This window comes from Peromyscus eremicus, chromosome 4 (assembly GCF_949786415.1).
Source record: "Peromyscus eremicus chromosome 4, PerEre_H2_v1, whole genome shotgun sequence".
NCBI lineage: Eukaryota > Metazoa > Chordata > Mammalia > Rodentia > Cricetidae > Peromyscus > Peromyscus eremicus.
This window is the reverse complement of record NC_081419.1, coordinates 28741714-28762380: the sequence shown is the minus strand read 5'-3', so window position 1 is coordinate 28762380 and position 20667 is coordinate 28741714. Positions and strand designations below refer to the sequence as shown.

Genomic DNA, 20667 nt, shown 5'->3' with positions numbered 1-20667 from the left:
GGCACAGGCAATAAATAAGACTGTATCTATGTAGTTAGCATATTAAATACACATGCTGATTAGGACTTTCTAACCAGTACATTCAGATAAGATCATCTGGTGTAAAAATGTCCTAAAGTACTTATTAATATCCAAGTTAATTTTAGTTCAGTGAGTTATAGTTAAATTCTAGACTGCCCTGCAAACACTGCCATGCAAACAGTAGTCCTTCTGGCCTCTACACAAGCTCTAAGTGTTTTTAAGTTTAATGAGGCAAAGAAAGGAATCAAGGCCTCGTTACCAGCAGTATTATCCCTATATGCCGCATCCTGCCCACCTCCTCTCTACCTAGTGTGTGGCATGATCTGTGGAGCACTTTCCCATCTTTCTCATTTTGAGACATAATATGCATTTGTTAATAGCACACAGTGCATTGCAGGGATAATCCATCTGGTCTAAAATAGGAGAGAAGAATGAAAAACAAAGAGTACTGAAAAGGAAAATGCAGTACCCTGCAGAGGAAAATGAAAATAATGAGCTAGACAAAAGACAAGAAGCAACATCAGGAAAAATTGGTATTGGTGATTGACATGCCTAATTTAAGAAACAGTTACTAGCAATACATTGCACAATACATTGCCAAAAAAGAATAAAGTATACTTTTACATCCAGAATGTCACTTATATGCAAATAAATCATCAATTTCAAGGATTTTACACTAAAGGAAGCACAATACTACTTTCTTTGCAGAAAAGATTACTAACGGTCATGTTTATTATGTAACCCGAATGATGACACTGCTTTTAAAAGGCAACTGGTACTTCAGATTTTTGATACTGACAAGTCTCTTTCTTCCCAGCCAGTCCATATGTGAACACAGTTACCGTGTTCACAAACTTAGTTCATCTTAAAAAGTCTTTTCTAACTAAGATGTTATAACCTCAAAATCCTTAGCTCTTCTCAGTTAAGACTGGGGTGCTAAACTGAGAAATAGGTCTGTGCTAGTGACAGCCATATATTCTTGGGAAATCCATCCTCTTATGTTTAGGAAAATCACATTCATAATAAAAACTCTAGTTATTAACTAGTAGGAGGGTTTTTCCTAAAATATACAAATCCCTGCATCTGCTGTATTTCACAGCTGTTATGTTAACAGCTGATGAAGATAAGCTTTCAATGTTAGCAGAAACAAGAATCCACAGAAAATGCTTTGTTCCAAATTATAATTCTTCAGTTTTTATCTTAAGTGTTCCTGTTTTCTTGTGCAGTTAACAGAATATGATACCATGTGTAGTATTTACTGTTCCTTATGATAAATGCAAGCCAGTGAACAATCTCCTGAAACAATACTTCCATTTTATTCTATATCATATCATTCCACAGTATGAAAATTTATTTCTCTTAAATTCTGATGCACACTTCTGGAATTCAGATGTAGACATGTCTGTCAATTTGAAATCTGACACAACTGACAATTAAGAAGTTGAGAAAAAGATGCCATTGTTACTTTTGGTAATTTCCAGAACAGGTTTGAAAAAGAACTCTTCCTTACTTCCTACAATCCCAAAACTCAGCAGCAACAAGACCATTTTCACTTGCAAGAACAAGACTACCATTTCAAAACTCTTCTGTAACCAAGGAAAAGTAGTGTTCAGATTCTCAGCTTCTCAAATGAAGTGATTCATGAGTGCATGTATAGTTCATTGAGGAACTCAAAACCTGCAAGTAGATAAGCACACACAACTCTTCCTATGGCTACAACTGGAAGTCTAGGGCAAGCATAACAAATACTGTAAACACATGGTGAAAAGATCAACTGAAAAGTAGGCTTTCAGTCATCAGCATCACTGTGTTCAAATGATGAATGGCAGTAAACACTATCAAGCCACATTCAATTAAATACAATGCAGACATTACCTTCCGAGTCTGCATTTTCTCTGTTCTCCTCCGAAACGCAACGTAAGGATCATTGTTGGTAGAGCCATCTCTTTTCTCTTGCTTAATCTGGGGGATGAGGGATGGCCCCCTGCAGTTTTTCCGTTTTCTCACCCAGTAGTCATATACAGCTTTAATAAGGTAATCGTCTTCATTTAGCAGCAGTTTTGCCTCTTGAAGTGTTACAAGCTAAACAGAAAGCACAAGATGTCACCAAGGGCAATGTCGACAACAAAGTCAGGTTAAACTACAGCAACTGGAGAAAATGTGATTCATTTAAGTAATTACAATTAGATATTGGGGTGGCTGTGAAAACATAATTCTATTCAACCTAACAAAAAGACTCATAAGTTGGGATGTTATTTAAAAAAATTAGTATTTTGCCCAGGGAGGTAGTGGCTCCACTATTTAAAATATTTGATAAGGGCCTGGGGAGATGGGGTTCAGTGAAGAACTACAACTAAAAAGATGGAGAAAGAAAGAAAGCAGGTGTCAACCTCTGGACTACACACACCCACACATATACTCACAGAAATACACACTCTCACATACACACACACACACACACACACACACACACACACATATACACATACATGTAAATATTTAATTAAGTTGGACGAGTGATACCTGGAAAGACTACTATTGATACGTCTTGTGTAAATGTTGGAAAAGAAGATACCTAGAAGCCTTAAAATTTTCTGATATTAGAAGATTCTACTATATTGAAGTTTGCTAGTTTCAAGTTTATTAGTATCTACTGTTTGGTTTTCAGCAGAAATTAGAAGATATGAATTTCTTTTTATCCCCCTTCAAAATATACTATAACTCACTATGACTATTTTGAAACTGATAAATAAAAGGGCAGATTTCAACATTATGCAATTTTGAATCCTTTGTATGAATTACATATGAAAGTACCCTAATAATTGAGCTGGCTAAATGCTAGGAAATTCTTGTTCTCAACACTCTTTGGTTTAAGATACGGTTATAATGTTGATGTATCTCAAAATAAAATGTATAAAAATTTGCTTAATCATATACACTGCCTTGCTCCTTAAGAAAACCAGACCAGTCACCTACTTTTCAGCAGGAGGGGGTGTCAGTTACTTACAATGAACTTGAAATTAGAAAAAGATCACGTCATTTTAAGGCTGGGAAGCCTTGCTGAAGTAATGCCACCCAAGCCACATTAGAGGAGTCCCTTTTCACAAGTTGAGATAGAACCTACGACACGTTCCCTAGAAATCAGAAATAGCTGGGCGGTGGTGGCACTCGCCTTTAATCCCAGCACTCAGAGGAGGCAGAGCCAGGTGGATCTCTGTGAGTTTGAGGCCAGCCTTGTCTACAGAGTGAGCTCCAGGACAGGCAACAAAACTACATAGAGAAACCCTGTCTCGAAGAACAATAAATAAATAAATAAATAAATAAATAAATAAATAAATAAATAAATAAATAAATAAATCAGAAATAAGCAGGAAGTTTTCTCACTAATATTATACATTTATCTATATGTTACATAAAATAATCTGAAAAAGACACAACTCAACAAATAAATTTCTCATGGGAGTTCCTGTGTTGACGTAACTTTACAGAATAAATGTACTGAGTGAGCACTGGGCTTCCCAAATTTATATAGTGACTTTTTGGGTTGATTAACTGGTCTATTATAATTTGGCTGCCCTACCATACACACACACACACACACACACACACACACACACACACACACACACCTTCCTATTGCTACAACTGGAAGTCTAAACTAATTATGATCAGATTGCTAGGACAGGAAAACAAATACTGTAAACACATGGTCAAAAGATTAACTGAAGAGAAGGCTTTCAGCAGGTCATCAATGTCACTATGTTCAAATGACTAATGACAGTAAACACTACCAAGCTGCATTCAGTCAAACCATTAAAACCTTGCTGCATCATGATCTTTTTCTAATTTAGAGTTCATTGTAAGCAACTGACACCTCCATTACATCCTGCTAAACAGCTAATTGACTGGTCTGATCTTCTCAAGGAGCAAGGCAGTGTATATGATTAAGCAAATTTTTATACATCTTATTTTGAGGTAATCAGCATTATGCTGGCTGAATTCATAAAGGAGAAACAAACCCCTTAATGCCTATGTCAGAGCTCTTAAGGAAAGCATTTGTCACAGACCTGACAGTATCTTGAACCAGGGGAGTGCTGAGAACAAGAAGCCAGCCCGAGTACTGGGTTTACTTTTATATCGGTAATTCATACAAGGAAGAGAATATACTGATAATTCAACTCGTGCATTCTAGGACACGTGACAACTGAGTATAAAAAAGGACTAGTATTTCTAAACACGATTCTAAACACACAATTTTAAAAATTACGCCTACTTAACTTGTATGAGTGTATGTAAATGCAGGCCTGCACATGCCACGGCTCCTGTGTGGAGGCAGAGGACACTTTTCAGGAGTAGATTCTCGATTTCCATCTTGTTGGGGCAGGGTCTTGTTTCTGCTGCTGCACTGTGAATTCTAAATTAACTAACATGTGAGCTTCTAAGTTATTTCCTATCTCTATTTACCTACCACCCTATGAGTACCAGGATTACAGGTTTAGGCCACTGCATCCGACTTTTTGAACAAGTTCTGAGAACTGAATTCAGGCCATCAGGCTTGTTTCTTTTACCTGCTAGCTATCTCCCTGACCCTCTAAACACGATCTTATGTAGCTTCAAATTATTAAAAGTTCTTGGAATGGTAATATAGATTCCTAAAGTCTACAAGAACAGGACTAGAACAAGAACTGAGCTTTCTGTCCCATTTCTTCCTTGCATATCCATGTGTCCTTGGGAGAGTGTAGTAGGTGAACTCAGGCCCTAATGCCGATTTGGCGAGCGCTCATCTACTGACCTACACTGTTAGTCCAGAACAGACTTCCTGAAGCTTATAAAATCCTACCTCCTACTGACAGTGTCCCAGCATCACTGGCAGTTCTCGTGTTCTGGGAGGCCAGGAGAAACGATGCTGTGCCATGCTGTGTGCATGCCAGCTGTTGGATCATTATGTTGCTGATGCTATTTTGCGATCTTTGCTAATTAAATCAAGAACTTAGTCTAATCTTAGAGTGAGGAGAACAAGAGCTCTTTTCCAGTCAGGCAGACCAATAGTGAGATTCTTATGCCACACTACACTGTGACTACTTCCTATGCTCCCGCATGCGCCAGAGGACTAAATCACCTCCGTTTATCCCTCCTTTCTGGTGCTTTTTTTTTTTTTTTGGTTTTTCAAGACAGGGTTTCTCTGTGTAGCTTTGCGCCTTTCCTGGAACTCGCTTGGTAGAACTCGCTTGGTAGCCCAGGCTGGCCTCGAACTCACAGAGATCCGCCTGCCTCTGCCTCCCGAGTGCTGGGATTAAAGGCGTGCGCCACCACCGCCTGGCTTCTGGTGCTCTTTTTACAGCTTGCAATGTTTATTTTTTTTTTTGTCGTCTTTTTAAATATCCTATATTACAACTAACAATTTAACACACAATTTATAGTTAAACATTCTGACATTTTTCCAATGTCAGCTATATTTTCCAAAAATCTATAAAAATCAACCCCCCCTGACACATATTTATGCTTGTTTGTTTATGTGTAGTCCTGGTTTACAGTCTGCCTCAGCTCCTCACTGCTGCTATTACAGGTAGGCACAATTATGCTGGGCTTTTCTACCACGATGAAATAATTTCTAAAAACCTGTCACTTAGCATGCATTTTATTCACTAAAAAGCAGTGGAAGCCAGCAGTGATTGGCGAAAAGGTCTGTAGTAAATGTGTTACTTCTGAGACATTTCTGAGCTGCTTGGTCACCTGGGCATCAAGAGACAGGGAGGAAACTCCTTACCACTGGGCTTTCTTTCCTGACCACTACAAGCTCTGCTGTATCAAGGACCATTTAGTTTGCTGACAGACTTTAAAAACGTAAGGCCCTGCAATTTCAATGTATTTTGAAAAGACAAATTACAAAAGAAAATTAAAGGTTTTTTTCTTCTTTTTTTTTAACCGAAGTCAAATGGGCAAAAAGGAAATATCATCAGCTCAGCATTAGTTCCGATTGGAGAGAAAGGGAAAATAAACTAAGATAAACTGTCTAGCTAAAGAAACTCACAAAATGGAAATGAAAGCAAGACAAACACACAGCTGAAAGAGAATGGGAATTTAGGACAGAGGACTGGTGAAATGAGACCCAGGCAGAGTACTACAGCAACTCTTCCTCTGGGAGAGCTTGCATTTCTTCTCTGTGAGTGGGACTCTGCTACAGACCGGCTTTGTCTTCCTTTTCTTCTTCCAAATCACAGTCATCATCGATATGACATTGAAAGTGTTAAATGGGACTTTTCCACCTTATGTTCTCCAAGAATGAGGAACAACAGTTGGTTTACAATGGGCAGAGTGAAGGGGTGACATGAGTGTACGTAGATAACACAACAAACATTTTTCACTTATCAGATGACTCCAAATGTACAATACCACACAATTATGGAAAGCCAATGTGAGGAAAAAATACCAGCATTTAGTTAAGTAGAACTATATACCTTAACACACTGAGTATTCTACAAGTATAAAAATGAAGAAAAAGCATTATTTTTATCGAGGGCCCAGAAAATGGAAAAGGTCTTCAAACCACAGTAATGAAGATCTGATGGAACCACAACGTCTGAGACAGAATCCCTGGGAAAGCATTGCAACACCAGCCATGTACTCTTTTTCAAAGGACATGTGTCCAAATGAAAAAGACTTGCATTTCAATTCTAAGCCTATTAATGCTACAGCTAAAGAACTTAATATGCTCTTTGTTCATAGGAAACGAAAACTAATCCATTAAAATATACGATTGCCAGGCCTAGTGGCAAATACCTGCAATCTCAACAGTTAGGAGGTAGAGGCATGAGGATTAGGAGCTCCAGGCTAGCCTGATCTACATGAAAGCCTGTCTTAAAACAAAATAAAACATACACCCCAACTAGCCAAACAAACAAATCACACTATTCCACTTATCTCCATATTTGAGATAACTACTAAAGAAACATCGGTGTAATCCATTCTTTCATTCCAAGCTTTCACTATAGTTTTCATTTAGGAAAAATTTTCTCCTAGCCACATACTGATAAGATTGCTGTTGTGTTAAAACCAACCTCTTCAGCAATGTGAACAACACTGGTTTTCCAGCACTACAAAGTTAAAACAAACCTGGGTATAATAACACTTGGAGCTGTAGTGGAAATTATAAACACTAAATTTGAGTTATTTTAAAAACTGGATTACTTGGGGGCTGCACAATGGCTCTGCAGTTAACAATATGTGTTGCTCTGCTGTGGAGCCTGGTTTGTTTGCCAACGCTGACATGGTGGATCATAACCATCCCTAAGTCCAGTTCCAGGTGATCCACTATTCTCTTACATCTGCAGGCACCAGGCATGCATATGGTGCACATACAAACACGCAAGCAATACTCTGTGCTCATACAATTTTAAAACTCTAAAAGAAATTTAGAGTCTCTTTCATTGATTTGATAACATACATGTACTAAAAATATCACACCATACAGTGTGACTATTTAAAAACTACTTTTTGACAGCCAAAGAGAGGACCAGACAACAAAATAGCTCTTTTATCAACATATTTTTCTTGAAAAAGAACTATTTAACTATTAATGATGCTCTAGGAATCTTCCCAGGAAGATGCCAGAGCTCTAGCTTCCCTTCTATTTCTGATCTCATAGACTCTGGCAGGAATCTAGCATCAAAAAAATAGAACTGACGCACATCCCTGAACTTCAGTACAGATTTTGGCTAAGTGGAAGGAGCAGGATAGAAGCTAGTATGGCTACTTTTACAGGATGTGATGATGATGGATTTTAATCAGCTGTAAAATATTTAGTAAAGAACCATCAGACTGGGGTTTAGACTATGTTTACTAAAACCACAGTATTAGAAATGTAGACGCAGAAGGAACAGGGAAGATATATAAAACGGCATAGGGCATTGGGGGTCCAGGGAGTTGTATATCTGGAGTCAGGTGGAAGACAGTCTTTAGCAAAAACCATCTACTAATTTTTTTCTCTTTCTTAAGGAAAGTTTTTAATAAAATAGCAACTAGCAGAATGGAAGTCCAGATGAGAGACAATAAAAATGGAAGAGGTGGAAAAGACAGTATCACTTCAAAACAAAATTGCTGGTTTCATTTAGGGTATACTTGGCTGTGGATGGTTATAAAAAAGCCAATCATTAAGTACAATGCTGGTCACCTGGATGAAAAATGATGCCCTTAATTAAGAAAGAAAGGGAGAACTGAAGAATGGATAAGGGGTCTGAAAATGATGAATTTGAAGATTCTGCTATGTTAGAAATGTTCTAGAGAAATAGTTCCTGGAGCTTAGCAGATAGAGACAGAACTTGAGGGCCAGCAAGAAGCTGATGGGAACTTAAGATAAAAGAGTGTGAGCTGAGGATAGGACACCAAAGTGAGTACTAACACACTTGACAGAAAAGGCAATGGAAAAAGAGAAAACGAAATCATCAAATGTGGCCAACATCACCTAATATAATACAGGGAAAGATATTGATGTGAACCTCCTTCAACATGGGTTGAAGAGGCTCCTGGATGACAATCTGGAGACTACTAGGAACTTAAAGAATTCAGGACTGTGAGTAAAAGTTTATGGTAAATGTAGGAGACACTAAGTATTTCAAATTATCTTTTCAAAATTTATATATGACAAAAAGGGAAAGACGAGGTGGAAGTTTGTTGAAAAAGATGAGATTAAACAAAAAGGTTATCTTGGAAAAAAAGATCCATGGATACTTTCTTGAGAAGACAGACTTAAGAGATGTAAGAAAAGAGAAGTAAAAATGAGATAAGCAAGAAATATGTAGTTATACAATCAAATCGGGAAGGGCTGGGTATAAAAGAAGATAAAGGAGGTATGTAAGTAGAAAGGCAGGAAACTTCAATTCATGGGTGGTGGGTCTCTGTTTCCCTCACATACTGACTGTCAGAAGCATTCTGTTTGGGACAGAAGTGACAGAAGGCAAGAAGGAAAGAGTCTTTCTAGGGAAGGTGTGCTAAGTGGAGAGCAGTGTTAATAAGCATGTGAAAATCAGGTGTTAGTTAAAGGAGGTAACAGGCTTTATAAGGGAAAACATTAAAAATGATTCTAGAAAATGATTACTTTAAAAAATTGGGCATAATTCACACACTAGCAATACCAACACTCAGCAAGTAAAGCAGGGGGAACTACAGTGATTTTAAGGCCAGCCTAAAATACATAGGTATATATGAAAAAAGAGAATAGCCTTCTGTTTTACAAAGTATTTTATTAAGGTATTCATACTGAGAGGAAAGTCAAATAAAGAGAATGCCATTTAAGGCAGCTTGTGTCAAAACAACAACAAACCATTTTCACTTAGAAATGACTGCAAAGAAGCTTGCAAGAATAAACCATTTCAAAGAACACCTGCGTACTTTTCAGACCTAGACTCATCCATGTTATCTTTAATACTTTTATCTAAACTACCAACAATTTATAATTTTGTCAAGTGATTAAAAAACGATCCTATCATTTTCCCCTTTCCAGTAAGAGGTGCAATCTAAGTTCAGGCATTAGAATTAGCTGTCATGACTGAAAAAAAAATAATTAAAAAAAAAAAAAAAAGATTAGTTGGGTTTGGGTAGTCACTGCTAAGACATGTTAAGATCATCCAGGATGGGACAGTTAATTTAGTCTTAGAAGGGTTTTAAACTTGAAGGGTCTTGATGGAGATGCCAAGATGTTTTATGAGAAAAGGGAGAAAAAAAAAATCCTGAAGTCCATCAAAGAAGTCAAGGGCAGAGGTACATGGCTTATTATATCCATTAAAACCAGTACTGAAGTGATTTTACCCCCAAACGCACAGAGCATGAATACTGAGAATAAAATTTCAACAGATCAGCTGCCGCCAACCCGAGCTACAGTAAGCTCCAGAACAGCCTGGGAAACAAGGGGAGAGGCCTTGCCACAAAGGAAGGAAACAACACACACAGTTCAGAGAGAGCAAACTGGAAGGGACAAAGCTGTCGCACAACACTGGAAAGAGTGTTAAGAAAAGAGGAGAGCTTAGTAGTAGGGAAATTTCTTAGTGGACACAGGCCGTGGGATCCATGTCTAGCATCACAGAGAGAAAAAGGACAGGTGAACACAGAAATAAGCAATAGACAGAGACTGACAGAAACCACAGCATTTGCTAACAGTTCTCAAAAATGACTTCAGTGCACTGATCTCCAGAACGACAGGGGCAGAAACTTTGCCTGTCTTTTTAAGTTTTTCCTCTATTAACCTAACAAATACTAGTTTACTACAAACTCAATCCTCTGCCCTGTGATGCCATGCTAGCCCCCCAAAGGAAAAACAGGAATGAATGGAGTGGGGAGTTAGGAGGACAGCTAGCCTTTTGGGGTCTGCAAATCCTTAGTTCTGCTAACAGATCATATCACAGTCCTCTGATGACAGCTCTGCCATTAGCTCTCTGTGCTTTCAAGGAGGTGCTGCCATATGCCCTCTGTTCAGCAACTCCTCTGAAGGCCTAGAATCTCATTCCTAAGCAAAGAGGAAACAAGATGGCACTGAGCATATGTGCATAGTGAACTGCCAGGTGTGTGCCTTTGTTTATTTATTCTGTTCCTACTTGAATAATAAGCTGCACAAAGGTAGAGCTTGTTCATGTCTCATTCAATGTCATCATCTATTTGTTTGCCTAGACACTAAGCAAGTAACCCATTCAACAGAGAACAGAAGACTTTTGATGCTATGATCTCAGCCATACCAAGTGAATTTCTAAGCCATTATAGAAAATAGAATAAATTCTAAAAGACTAGTCCAGCCTAGATTTGCTGGGAATATTTGTATATAAATGGACCCCAGAAACTGTTTGATACCTGTGGATATAAACTCAGGGCAACTGTGAACACAAACTGTGACCACCTTTTAAAACATTGTCTCACATTTCCCAGGTTAGTCTTAAATTGGCCATGCTGTCAATCCTTGAACCTATAATACTTCTGACTACCTCTGAAAAGCTGGCATTACAGGCACATGCCACCACACATGGTTATATGGCAGTGTTAGGGATCAAATTCGAGGCCTTGAGCATGCTTGGTAAGCACTTTACCAACTGAGTTTTAGCTCCAGCCCCAAAGTATGTTTCTTTTGATAGAACTCTGGGTATTATTTTCAGTCAAAACAAGTAATCAAAGCCAAGTAATTTTCTAATGGAAAGGCTTTGAAAATGTTCTGAAGCGCTGGTAATACCTTACAGCAGCGGTTCTCAACCTTCCTAATACTGTGACCCTTTAATACAGTTCCTCATGTTGTGATGACCCTCAATCATAAAATTATTTTCATACTTCGTATTTTCATTACTTCATAACTGTAACTTTGCTGTTATAAATCATAATGTAAATATCTGATATGCGACCCCAAAGAGGTCATGACCCATAGGTTGAGAACCATCACCTTAGAGAGTTAAAGAATTTAAGTTGTAAGGGGAATTAACTTTTATAGGTAAACTGATTAAAAAAATTAAGACTCTATTGTATAGTTTATTTGCAATTTTGTTATAGCCCTAACTTCTTTAAAAATGAGTAATTAGCACATTAATATACCACACAGGTACACCAAAAGTAATTTTAAAAACAGTTTATTTAAAAATCTAATTATGCAACAATACATCCTTTATTATAGTAAGCTTGCAAAACAAAAAATAGCATAAAGAACACAAAAATCTCCAATTATTTCAGCATCCCAATACAACCATTGTTGGCACATTGTCGTATCTTTTTTTTCTTAATGTACAAGTGCAAATATGTTTGACCCAAACCTCAGTTTTCTAGGTAAATTCTATATCCTGTTTTCAAAACTGAGAATCATGTAATAAATAATGTCCTAAGGTATGAGTCACTTTTCAAACTCATTATTTTAATGCCTGCATTATACTCTACCATACAGGCAAATGTCTCTCTTCTAATTTTTGTGGTGCAAGGGAGATGATATCAGGTCTTAACACAAGTAAGAGCTTCATCAATGAGCTACATCCCCAGCAATCTATTTACTTTTCTGCAGAATAATTCCAGACACGAGGTCATTAAGTCAAAAGGATAAACACTTAAAATCTCCTGACATGTGCCATTTAATTTTTTCTAGAAAGACAGTTATTTTAAATTCCTTGTAAAATTTTGGAATAGCTCACTAAGAAAATTCTCAATTACTTTGTGAATAATTTTCTAGAACTTAGCATTTTGAGTAATATGTAAGTTATTAAACTTTAAACTCACTAAAATAATGGAGATGTGTATAAATTTGGGCAGCTGAGCAAGATTTAAGATAATTACCTCAGAAACTCAATTAAACAAAATTAGTTACAGAACTATCAAGAATATAGCAACTATGCAAAGGATCAAGGCACTATAACACTATTCTATTCATATAGGAAAAGGTAAGAACATTATTCTCTATGCTCCTATTCAAGAAAATGTTGAAGTATTTTGTTCACATAGAAATTCTAGGATGTCAAAAAAAGAAAGAAATTCAACAAACAGTAAAATGCAGCATATTCACACAATACACTTGGATGAGGAGAAGCAAAGGTGTTAATTGGTTTAATTATAAAGAGACACTTTTACATGGTACAGTACCTGGTTAGAACTGGCTTTTTCAAGTCTGTCAATCATAATTTCGAATTGCAAAGGCTTAATTTCCATCTTTCTGTTAAGTCTATTTAATAATGTCTCATCTTCTGAATCCATATCATAATCTGGTTGCTCGTTGTCTAGGTTAAAAGCTAGAAAAAAAAGAGAATAATTCTTCAAACTGAGTTGAAATTATGAAGTTATACACACAAAAATTAGTTTTAGAGACTGTACAAGGGCAGGTATATTGCTTTACACATGACTTAAAGTTTGAAAGAATAAAAACATAAACTGAGAAACTATCTTTTAAAGTCCCCACATATATGACAAAACATAAAATAGTAGTTGTAATAGAGATGAACATGCCAGTGTAATAACATAAGAACTATGGAAGAGCATTAAAAAATCTATAATTAAGCTTAGCATTCAGCATATAATACAAATCGTTGAAGATAAAATGTAAATAAAAACATTTTTTAATGGCGTTAGAATGGCAGGCTAGTTACAAAACAAATTAAGGCTAATTCCTACTCTTATTGTAAAGCTAATAAATGACATATCTCACAACGTTTAAAAAAATTCAGATACACTAAAATAGAAGAAGAAATTGCAGGACATATGGACAATTTTAAATTCAAACACTAAAAACTAATTTAAAATATTGACTCTATAAAATTTTATAACAATAAGTCAATATACAAAGAACTAAGGAGAAAAGTAACACATAAAGAGCCACTTTTCTTATGGTTTCTCTGAAATGTAAGAAAATATACTTAATGCCTTAAAAAAACTAGCAAAGAATTTTTAGTGGAGAATAAATAGCAATGGACTTTTAAACATGCAAATTAGGCAGACACAGACACAATATTTTTCACACATCAGCTAGACTAAGATATAAAAGTTGATATTAAGCTATTTGGGAATGTGAGGAAAAATTGTAAGCTGGTATTTCTCAATTAAAATACATGCTCTCTGACTTGGTAATTCCAATAACTTTTAAATTTACATAGAAAAATACACACAGGATTGGTTGTGACTCCATGAGAAGTAAAAAAATGCTAAACAAGCAGTCCATAGAGGAAAAGAGAAATGACAGTGTACACATGCTCAGAACATCACCCAAAGCCAGGTGGCAACGGGCTGTGAGCACTCATGATGGAGGTGAAGCTGACAGAATGTGAGGCAGAAGGCCAAGGTGTCGAAAGGACATGCATGGGTAGGCGTACTTATGTTTTAAGTGCAGAGTATTTGGAAGAAGAAAAAAAGAAATTGCTGATAATTCTCTACGTCTGCTCAAGAGGGGCTATCAGGATAGTAGTAGTTCAAGGATGGAAAAGGGAATACCAATTTTTCTCTCTGATACGCATTGTTGGACATTTAAAAATATTGTGTCTTTACTGAAAAAAGCTAAAGTGCACAAATATTCAATGAAAATACGTGGTGAGAGTTTAGAACAAAGCAGTAAGAAAACCAGCCACCAGTGTGCTGGTTATTTAATGCTGCCTGCATATGAAGGTAGACCCACTGTAACTATAAGCCATATCTGTGCCTTTCGAAGATTTAAACATGACTTTCTTTACTTCTTTTTTTTTTTTTTTTGTTTTTTTTTTTGTTTTTTTTCGAGACAGGGTTTCTCTGTGTAGCTTTGCGCCTTTCCTGGAGCTCACTTGGTAGCCCAGGCTGGCCTCGAACTCACAGAGATCCGCCTGGCTCTGCCTCCCAAGTGCTGGGATTAAAGGCGTGCGCCACCACCGCCCGGCTAAACATGACGTTCTTAAAGGTAGTTCCCAACAGTGACAATACAAACAGATGTGTATGCTTACTAACTTTAATAAAACCAGTCACTACCGATAAGATTTGAACTCCAATTCATTCTTTAAAGTGTTTCACCACTAAAAACCAACAATAAAAATAAAAATAAACGTTAGCCAATACTTACATACTTTTATACCAATTACTATGGGCCAGGCAATGGCTAATGTGCTTTATGCCTACTAAATCAACTGCCTCAGCCTCCCTATGTAGTAGATATTTTACGTCCCAATGAGTCTCAGATTCTGAAATTTTACAATGTTAATGTATTTAATTTGTACTACATCCTACACAATGAAGTTAGAGAGTCAGGAGTTCTAGCTTTGGGTGAACTTATACTATTCTGTAATTATGATTGATTTAAAAATATACTTGAAATTTAAAATTTAGTCTTTTATAATTATTTTTAATTACATGACTATTCTTCACAAGAATGCCTTCAAAAAGTCAATCCAATTCATATCAAACTCAATGAGAGACATTTAAATCCTACAAACTATGCAGATTACTGAACACTCTTCTTTCTTCCATAAAGAAAATGCTATTTGCAGCTGCACACAATGAACACCTTTAGTGTGCAGACTAACAACAGTTAACCAGGTAGCTTGATACAAGCAGAAGCTATTTTAAAGAAAGACTTTCCTAAGAGCTAAGGAGCTTAACCCAATATGCTTCTTTCCACAGTAAACAGAAATTCCCCAAAGTCCAAGGGCAAGGCTATATATAAAATCTGCATGACCATCTTGTACACACCTACCTAATCTTACTCAACTCTTGTTCCTCCCCTCCTATCTGCTCTATCTTCTTATTCTATTCTGACAAAAGCCAGCACCCCCACTTGTGAGGCAAGGGAAAGGACAAGAAAAGCTGGGAAAATAATGATGAGAACTGACAGGAGATCTGACAATGTGCTGAATCAGAGTTAGGGCAAAGCCTCGCTTAAACTAGCACTCTAATTATGCTAGGACTCTCATTTTCTCTTTTACTCAAAAACTACAAGCATCATTAGAGACTTAGACTTTCTGCTGTTTCCAAACCAGGTACAGGTGTTTCAGCATTCTGTTTACCACATACATGGGCTCTTTATGTTATCAGATAAAAAGGCAGATTCTCTTGTAAAAGCTGTCACTGCTTTCATCATACTTATAGACCTCTACATAGTACTTGGGGAAAACGAGAAGTCAATGCTGTTGGCTAAAACAGCATTTGTTAAATGTGGTACAAGAGACTCTTTTAAGCTATAAGCAGAATTTTTTAATTTATTGATAACGCAGTTTTTGAAACCCAGAAAACATCTTTCCTTGCTGTATAACAAATAATATAAACAATGGGTTAGTGTTGCAGGCCAGTCAACCAAACAAAAAAAGTAAAACACCCCCTGTATACAAGAAAAGGAGGGGGAGAGGGGAGACGGGAAGAGCTGGGAATGTTCTTATACCCAAGGTTCAGGGAACATCGAGGAAGAGGGGCAGAAAGATTTTGAAGGCCAGAAGAACAGGGAGCTTACTGAGACTGTGTCTCCTAGTAATGTTAGAAGCTACACCCATAAAGTCTCATCAACATGACTGCCCAACAAGGACAACAACAGACTTGTCAACACGGATGGGGAAAGCCCACAAAGCCTAAGCCTACAGGCAACTAAGGAATGCTGGGCAAAGGAGAAACAGTCATCCCCGGGGAAGAGCACATCAATTAGTTGTCCAGTGTCAAATGGTCAGCCCTGAATATATATACATACAAGTAACATAATATGAACCAAACCGGTTATATTTAGAAATACCTATGTATATGTATATGCATATAGATTTTAATAATAACTAGTGAAAAAAAAGAGACCATGAATTTGAAGCAGAGTGGGAAGGGAATATGGGAGAGCTTGGAGGGAGGAAAGAAATGTTATAATTATATCATAATCTCAAAAAATGAAATATAAAAAGGCACTGACAAGGTTAATACAGGCATATATTTGCCTGCATGTAAATGTCTTGTGGTATAAGTGTATTAGCAATGAAACAACCAAGAAACCTAAGAGGATTTAAAGATGTGCATAATCATGCTGAGAAGAAAAAACGAAGTGGGAAAGAAAGCAGGAAATTCCCTTCAGTGTCCACCAAGAAAGTCTGGTTACTCTCTGTAAGAAGAGCAACAGCTGCTGCATAGCAAAAAAACTTGTATAGTCCGTTGACAGAACATATAAATTATTTTCAAGTTGACTGGTTATAGCTTAAGGAATATATGCTTATTAGTTTAACTAGGAGTACCTTTCAAAGTCAGTTAGCATTTGGCCATATTCATATTCAAGTATCTAACAAGCACAGCAGCCTAATGGAATGAAAACACATATAACCAGGAAGATCAGATTTCCAATAGCTGAAATACGGCAAGATGTTTTCAGATTGAAGTAGCTAACTGAGCATGGTATAAAACGAGTGGTATCCAATTCAGTGGAGCACGTAATAATGAGACAGTTCACTTCACACTATCATTATTGATATGACTGCTAACTGCTATATCATGCTCATTAAATGTTGTATGATACAGGGAAACATTTCTTCTCTTCCTCTATCTTTTCTCTCAAATCTCCAGGAGGGAAAGGTATAGGAATGGTAATAATAGCTCATTTTTGTTCTCCCCCTTCACAGTTTCCCAACTGCTGGAGCTGGGAGAACTTAATTGGGTGTACGTTCTCTCATGTCCTTCTTCCTTTCTTCTTTTTTTCCTTCCTCCCTCCCTCCTTCCCTTCCTTCCAGGCATCCACTGAATGGTAAGCACAAGAGGCTGAAACTCCTACAGCTGAAGACCTGATGTCACTGGCCCTGTAATGAGCAGTACAATAAGTGTTTCTAATGACGTCTTATTAGAAAGTCCTTTAAGACACATATTTTTTCTCACCTTCTACTACTACTTATGTCTGTTTCTCAGTTTTAAAGTAGAAAAGGGAAAGGAATGGTACTTTGCTCAATAGTATCTTAAACAGTCAATATTTTCTGCTATTCCTTTTTATTTGTTGATGTCAAAACATTCTATTTTCTCAAATTTGGTCTCCATCTCATGGCCTTTAGGTAATACAGCCGACTGCACAGTTTTACTTAAACTCTTCTTTTTATTTACATTAAGAGTGCAGCACCACGTGTAGCATACATATTCTCTGACATATTGAACATGCCAATCAGAGTGTTTAAAAATCAAGACTTTACAAATAACAAAGCCCATACTGATCACTTCTCTACTTATTTATGAATTTGGAACTCTTTACATAAGTCATCTCTGTATTTATAGATGTCTACCTTGCCCTGAACCCTTACTCAGTTCTGTCTGATACCCTTCCATAGTTAACTATACCACAGATGAGCTACTCACTCAAACAGCCAGAGTTTAAATATATGTGGCAGATTTCCTCCAACAAAAACATGAAGTTAAATAAGGCAGAATGATCATGAGGCTTGTCTCAAAATTCCATTCTCAAGTAAGTCATTAGAGCTGATAAGAATGGCGTGAAAGTTAACAATAAATATTTCAGGATTATAGAGAACCTGAATTAGCAGGTAAGAGAACATTGAAATGTTCAGTAAGGATCAGTCCCCTTCCTCCTCTGTATCTAGGAGTTAGCTAAAATCAAGTTACCTTCAAAGGGGATGAGTGTGTGTCTGAAAACAAGAAGACTGGCTGGAAATCTTTATATAGATAAGTAGACTTTGTTCTCCTTCGGAGTAGCTAGAGAAATCCTTTCCTCTCATATATCAACCTGAAAGTTGATTTATAAAGGCTTCTTCAGAAAACTGTGGACTACACAAGGATGACCCCAGCTAAGACTCCTAGCAATGGTGGAAAGGGTGCCTGAACTGGCTGCCCCTGTAATAAGATTGAGGACTACCCTAATTGTTATCATAGAACCTTCATCCAGTAACTGATGGAAGCAGATGCAAAGATCCATAGCCAAGCACTGTGCCTAGCTCCAGGAGTCAAGTTGAAGAGAGGAAAGAGGGATTATATGAGTGCTCGCTGGGGATAAAGTGGGGGGGGGGGTGAGGGGCATGTTGGTTGGTTGGTTGGTTAATATCATGAGGGGGAAAGCCACAGAGAAAGCTGACCCCAGCTCATGAGCTCATGAAGTCTAGACCGACAGCTAGGGAGCCTGCATGGGACCTACCTAGGCCTTCTGTATGTAGGTGACAGTTGTGGAGCTTGGTCTGTTTGTGGCCCCTAGCAGTGGGACCAAGACCTGTTCCTGGCATATGAGCTGGCTTTCAGAACTTTTTGGGATGCCTTGCTCAGCCTTGATGCAGGGGGGAGGAGCTTGATCCTGCCTCAACTTGGTATGCCATGCTTTGTTGACCCCCATGGGAGGTCTTACCTGTTCTGAGGAATGGATAGGGGAGGGGGCAGGAAAGAGGTGGAGGTAGAGAACAGGAGGAAAGGAGAGGGGGAAAACTGTGGTTGGTATGTATAATAAAATGTAAATTTAAAAAAAGAAAAGAGAAAACTGTGAACTACAACACTAGTGTATCAAAGGCAAGCCGAGGTGCCATATTAGTGGAGGTAAAACACAATGAACTATCTATCCTACCACAGCCACTTCACTCCTCCTACTCCATCCTTCAACTCAGCCACTCAGGAATAAAGCCAAATCATCCTTCTCTGGGGAGCTGACAGATTAAAAATACCATCAGTTATATGATCTTATTCAAACATCAATGGATAATTGAGTAGTTCAGTTTTTTAAGTAAAAAACGAACAGCAAGAATGATTTCAGAGTAAGCAGACAGTGCAAGAAGAAAAACAATATATCCTGAAAATTAATGAAACAATAAAACACGAACAAAATGCTACAGAAAAAGAAACACATTTACAACAACAAATTTCAAATTTGTAGAAAAGCTGCAATTCATACGTATACACGATTTGTTAATAGCAACACTGAAAGTTAAAGGAAACCATGTTCAAAATTCTGATGGATGGCAGTTTCCAAACTAGAACTTAATTTCAGATACAGAAGGCCTGAAACTAAGTCCATCTGTTATGTACACTTAGGAAGCTGCAGGAAGATATGTCTATTTAAAAGGAAGAAAACAGGACCTCCAAGAACTGGAAACAAACACATGAAAGAAGCAAGAGAACCCCAGGATGATGAATGATAAGCATGCACCAAGCCTAACAGCAGCTAGTCCAGAATACTGCAGCCAAACGAATAGCTCCAAAGAAAGGTCCACAGGAGAAATGACAGACTCTGCCACTCTTGGAGAATACTGGGAAAGCTATCCTCCTGCCGAAGAGTTTGTGACAAATATAAGGCATAGAAATTGTTGTAGTCAGGGTTTCTACTGCTGCGATAAAACACCATGACCAAGAGCAACATGGGGAGGAAAGCATTTTGCTGTGGGATGGTCTGTATGTCAAATTATTCTGATTGTTCAATAAATAAAACACTGATTGGCCTGTGGCTAGGCAGGAAGTATAGGCAGGACTAACAGAGAGTAGAAAAGAAAGAACAGGAAGGCAGGAGTCACTGCCAGCCGCCGCCATGACAAGCAGCATGTGAAGATGCCAAGTAAGCCACGAGCCACGTGGCAAGGTATAGATTTATAGAAATGGATTAATTTAAGCTATAAGAACAGTTAGCAAGAAGCCTGCCACGGCCATACAGTTTGTAAGCAATGTAAGTCTCTGTGTTTACTTGGATGGGTCTGAGCGGCTGTGGGACTGGCAGTAGACAGAGATTTGCCCTGACTGTGGGCAAGGCAGGAAAACTCTAGTTACAGCATTTATTTTAGCTTACAGTTTATAGTCTATCACTGAGCGAGGTTAGGGAAGGAACTCAAGGCAGGGGCTAATGAAAAGGCCATGGAGAAACACTGCTTACTGGCTTACTCCCCCTGGCTTACTCAGCCTGCTTTCTTATACAAGCCAGAACAACATGTTCACAGGTGGCACTGCCACATGTTCACAGGTGGCACCACCGCAAGTGGGCTGGGCCCTCCCAAATCAACCACTAATTAAGAAAATGCACTACAGGCTTGTCCACGGGCCTATCTGATGGGGGCACTTTCTAAAATAAGGTTCCCTCTTCCCAAATGACTCTAGCTCAAGTCAAGTTTACATAAAACTATTCAGCACAGTAATAGACACAAAGAGAGGAAGACCATCTCCTTTGAAAATACAACTTAATCAAGAAACATGAAATTATTGATCACCAGTATCAGCTGATAACATCTGCTTAACATACAATGAATACTGATTTAATAGTAAAAC

At 37.7% G+C, this 20667-nt stretch overlaps 1 protein-coding gene across 2 annotated transcripts in view; it reads right to left on the bottom strand.

Moving 5' to 3' along the window:
• Epc2 (enhancer of polycomb homolog 2) overlaps positions 1-20667 on the bottom strand; it is a 115270-nt gene that overhangs the window by 28069 nt on the left and 66534 nt on the right. For both annotated transcript variants that reach the window (XM_059260450.1, XM_059260452.1), the window contains exons 3-4: positions 12613-12758; positions 1897-2103 (exon numbers count right to left, since the gene is read on the bottom strand). In XM_059260450.1, coding sequence (XP_059116433.1) covers positions 1897-2103; positions 12613-12758 — 353 coding nt within the window. The remainder of the gene's footprint in view (positions 1-1896; positions 2104-12612; positions 12759-20667) is intronic.